The sequence below is a fragment of the Plectropomus leopardus genome, unplaced genomic scaffold, assembly GCF_008729295.1.
Source record: "Plectropomus leopardus isolate mb unplaced genomic scaffold, YSFRI_Pleo_2.0 unplaced_scaffold20230, whole genome shotgun sequence".
Classification (NCBI taxonomy): Eukaryota; Metazoa; Chordata; class Actinopteri; order Perciformes; family Serranidae; genus Plectropomus; species Plectropomus leopardus.
The window spans coordinates 1-3,939 of NW_024621863.1; the positions used below are offsets into that span (position 1 = coordinate 1).

Consider the following 3,939-nt stretch of genomic DNA (forward strand, 5'->3'; position numbering starts at 1 on the left):
TTTTTTTTTTTGAAACTTTTATTTCTTGCACTTTTTTTCTAATTTCTGGCAATTTTTTTGTTAATTTCTTTGCCTTTTTTCTCCATGTTTCCGAAAGAAAATCAAGCTGATTTTACTCATATTTCACAGGGTTAAAATGCTCTCCAGCGAGTACCCACCTCCTGCTCAGAAAGGCCGTCTATGATCTCTGAAATCTCGTGTTCGCTTCTTGCAATCGTTGCAGAAAGGCCCGTTCCTCTCTGCCCGACCCTGCAGAAAAAAAACACAAAAAACAAATGTTACAACTCTATTTTAAATGTCACATTAAATTTGCATTCCTTTCAGAGGAAATAAGATTTCCAAGCCTCCACAATTTTTTCATAGCTGTTTCTTTTCCAACCAAAACCACGGTCGGATTTTTAATATGGGCGACAGGAGCCATGTTTGGGAGCTCTGTTAATGAACAGGATGATTGTATCGACCATTATTAATGAATAAGAGAGTCTCTGCACAGTTACTGGTTATTGCTTCCTCCTTCACGGTCTGGCAGTCTGAATAAACAGTGCTGACATGCAAACTCTTTCTTGGAGGTTTCAATGAAAGCACAAAGCGTCAGCAGCGCCAGGAACAACCAGACGCTGGACCCTGACCCCGTCTCCCACCCACACACAGCGTCTCTGCCCAAAGTAGGCCACCGCACATCACCTACCGTCCTCTCTTTGGGCCGTAGCTGAAAAGACGTCTTAAAAACACAGGAGACGATTCGAACGTCTGCGTGTGGCTGCCAACGTTATCGTGGCCTTTTTCTGAACGTAGCATTTTCTGATTACGAAATGAAAACATTATTTTTGGTTTCAGGAGCATTTTTTTGGACTTGTAAATGGCACGTTTTGAATATTTGGGGTTTTAACCGCAGTTTACGACTCATGGCCTCTAAGTCTGTTTACGGTCAGCTTGGCGCACAAACAAACTCGCCGATAGTTTGCACGGCTGCGGTAGAAAGCCAACATTTCTGGTCAAAGAGGGAAAAAACTAACTTTTAAACATTATTAAAGACCTGAAGAACAACAGGCAATTTAGTGATTTAAAGGGTGCAGCCTGTGGAGGTACATTACGGCGACGTTTTACAATAATGTTAGAGTCCGTATGCACTGATTGATAGTTTCACATGTCGAGCCCGTTGAGGGTTTTCTGGGTTTCCTCTGCACGTCTCCTTTTCTTGAAATGTGCACCATTGTTGTTTTTAATATGTGTTAAATGATTCAGCTCAAACATGCACAGCTGCAGGCAGAGAGGAAAGTTAAGAGGAATATTTGTTTTCATTATCCATGCAAAAACAGGGTTTTTACACAATTTTATAAATAAAATTGACTTTGAAATGTTTTTGGCCATTATTAAAGAGAAAATTCTGCCTTTTTTTCCTCTTAAAAATTTGTGGTTTGGAAGGCATAATTTATTTTTTAAAAATTTGCTTTTTGCTTGCTTTTTTTCACATTTTGCGACCACGAAACACCCATGAATCCGTGATGGAGCGGAGCAGGAACCAGTCGTAGCAGAGAGCATATTGTACCACGACACCGTCTCACATCAAGCGTTGAGCGGTGCAGATGTTTACCTCTGGAAGCGCTCCTGCTGCTCTCTCTGCTTGCGGATCTCGGGGAACTGCCTCTCGTAATACTCCCGCGTCCTGCTCTCCTTGGCTTTGCGTCTGGGGTTGTTCTCCATTCGCTCCACCTTCTTCTCCCACGCCTCCATCAGCTGGTCGTAGCGCTGGCAGATCTTCTGTTCCTGTGTGCACCGCATGAAAAAAAATCAAAAAAATCAGAGGACGGCACCCATCAGAACAACATGAGCCATAATCACCTCCAGCTAATACGATAAGCAAAAAATCCTGAAGGAAAATAAACTAAACACGATGACGAAGCTCCTTATTTTTCATATTTACAAATAAAATCTGTCGACTGTATCTACACTGTATTCTTAAACCGCCAACTGTAACACGGATTCAAAATGTACTGAGATCTTCCATTTTTATAAACATAGTTAATTTAAAATTGGGGCTGTTTATTGGCAAGAATAAAAGAAAACAGGGGTGACAATTCAATTTATAGCAGTTGTTAAAATCTAATTTTAAGGAAAACTGTCAGAATATAAAGAACAAACCACTATATACATAACAAAAATTAACTTTTTAATGCAATCGAAACAGTGGGATCTGTGTTTTTTATTTATCCAAATCCCCGTAACCTGCGTCCAAATTCAAAGCACTACTTTTTCTGCAATCTGAGTGAAGAAATAACATCAGTACGAAAAATGAATAAATAAAAGTGCTTGCAGGATACGTACAAAAAAAGGAAATCAAAAATTGTAAAGGATTTGCACATTTGCACAAAATTAATAAAATGTTACATGAAAATTACTGAAATTAGCAACAAAAAATAACAAAAGTAAAAAAAAAAACATTAAGCAGGGATGATCTGGAAAAGGTTCTCGATTTATTTTTTTCTGTAGCCTAATTTTAAATACATAATTATAAATAAAATTTCTTGATATTTTTCCTTAGTTATATAATACTTTTCTGATGATTCCCTTTCTCTCTTTTTTTTAAAACAAATTTTTAGGTCATTTTGGTCACATTTTACTGTTTTGTTGGGTTTTTTTTTTGCAATTTGAGGAACTTTTTTACCAAGTTTAAATTTACAATTTTTACATTTCAAATGTGTGAATTGTATTTTGTCTCCGTCTGCAGCTCAATGGGACCAGCCTGGTTAAATAAAGGTTAAATAAATAAAAATAAAAATGTATCCGTCTGGAAATTTTTCCCAGCTTTTAAAAAATTTAATATACTTATTTCTTGTCGCCCATAAAAATTACTTATGGGCGACTTACTTAAGTTTGGGGTTTTACAATCATCATCAATAAAATTGGGCATTTTATTAAAATCAAATGAATGTTTCTCCTGCAGTCTACGAGTGAACTTAATAATTATAATAATTCTATAAAATTATTTAAAAAATAATTTTACATATATAATCATGCGAATTTTAAACATAGTTCTCTGACATTTTTCCCTAGCTTTTTTAAAAAATTATTTTCTACATATACATTTTTTTTTGCAATTTGCAGGACATCTCTTGTAAAGTTGGTTTTTTTTTTCTTTTTTCCCATGTTTTTGAATGAAATTAAACCAATTTGTTCAGGGTTTAAATGTTTGTAAAAGGCATCTGAATGCAGCATAAATAAATTAAATACATGTCACTGAAATCAGTGTTACAGTATCAAAGATTAAAGGGAAAAAGAAAACCTACAGAGAAGCTGCAGAAAGTTAAAGTGGGAGCAGACGAGTTGAGAGAGTTCGTGGCGTTCAGGAACTCGTTGTGTTTGTTGTGGGTTTGCGTCTGTCGTCACTCGGTGTCCTGATTCAGGTACAGCTTGTTCTAGTCAAAAACTTGCAGAAGCTTACTTTCAACAAACACATTCACGTCTTGCACATGTGGATTTATTCACAACTGGTCAATTAAAGTCCTAAAGGACAAAAACAAAGACCGTCTTTTACAGCTAAAAATAGAACTTTTACTGCATCAAAAACTGAAATCAAAGGAGTCAAAACCGTTTGGTGAAGACATGGAAAGATTCCTGCGCTGGGAGGACAATACAGCCTCGTTTCCACTCTCTGCGGAGAGAGGCAAACATTTCACCTTCCTCTTGGCGTGAGGCCACTCTGCCATTGTTCAAAACGCTCCGAGTGACCCTGACAGGGAGCAGAGAGAGGCGGGACTCACTGAGCCGTGGAAATACAAATATATATATATATTTGGCCAGCGTGTTTCTAAAATCTGTTCTTCGATGTGACAATACTCATAATTTTAATGCATATTTAACCCTTTAACGCCTGGATGGATATCAGTTCTCTCCTTTTTCTTACATTTATATATATTTTTTTATTAGCGCTGTCAAACT

General features: G+C 36.9%; 1 protein-coding gene across 1 annotated transcript; it reads right to left on the reverse strand.

Moving 5' to 3' along the window:
* Positions 1–158: 158 nt before the first annotated feature.
* Positions 159–2,293, reverse strand: LOC121965497 (nuclear receptor corepressor 1-like; the record flags this gene model as incomplete). The annotated part of the gene is made up of 2 exons (XM_042515636.1): positions 1,595–2,293; positions 159–249 (listed from the first exon to the last, which is right to left on the reverse strand). Coding segments are annotated over exons 1-2 (279 nt in total), but the record flags the coding sequence as incomplete, so codon positions are not given.
* Positions 2,294–3,939: the final 1,646 nt, after the last annotated feature.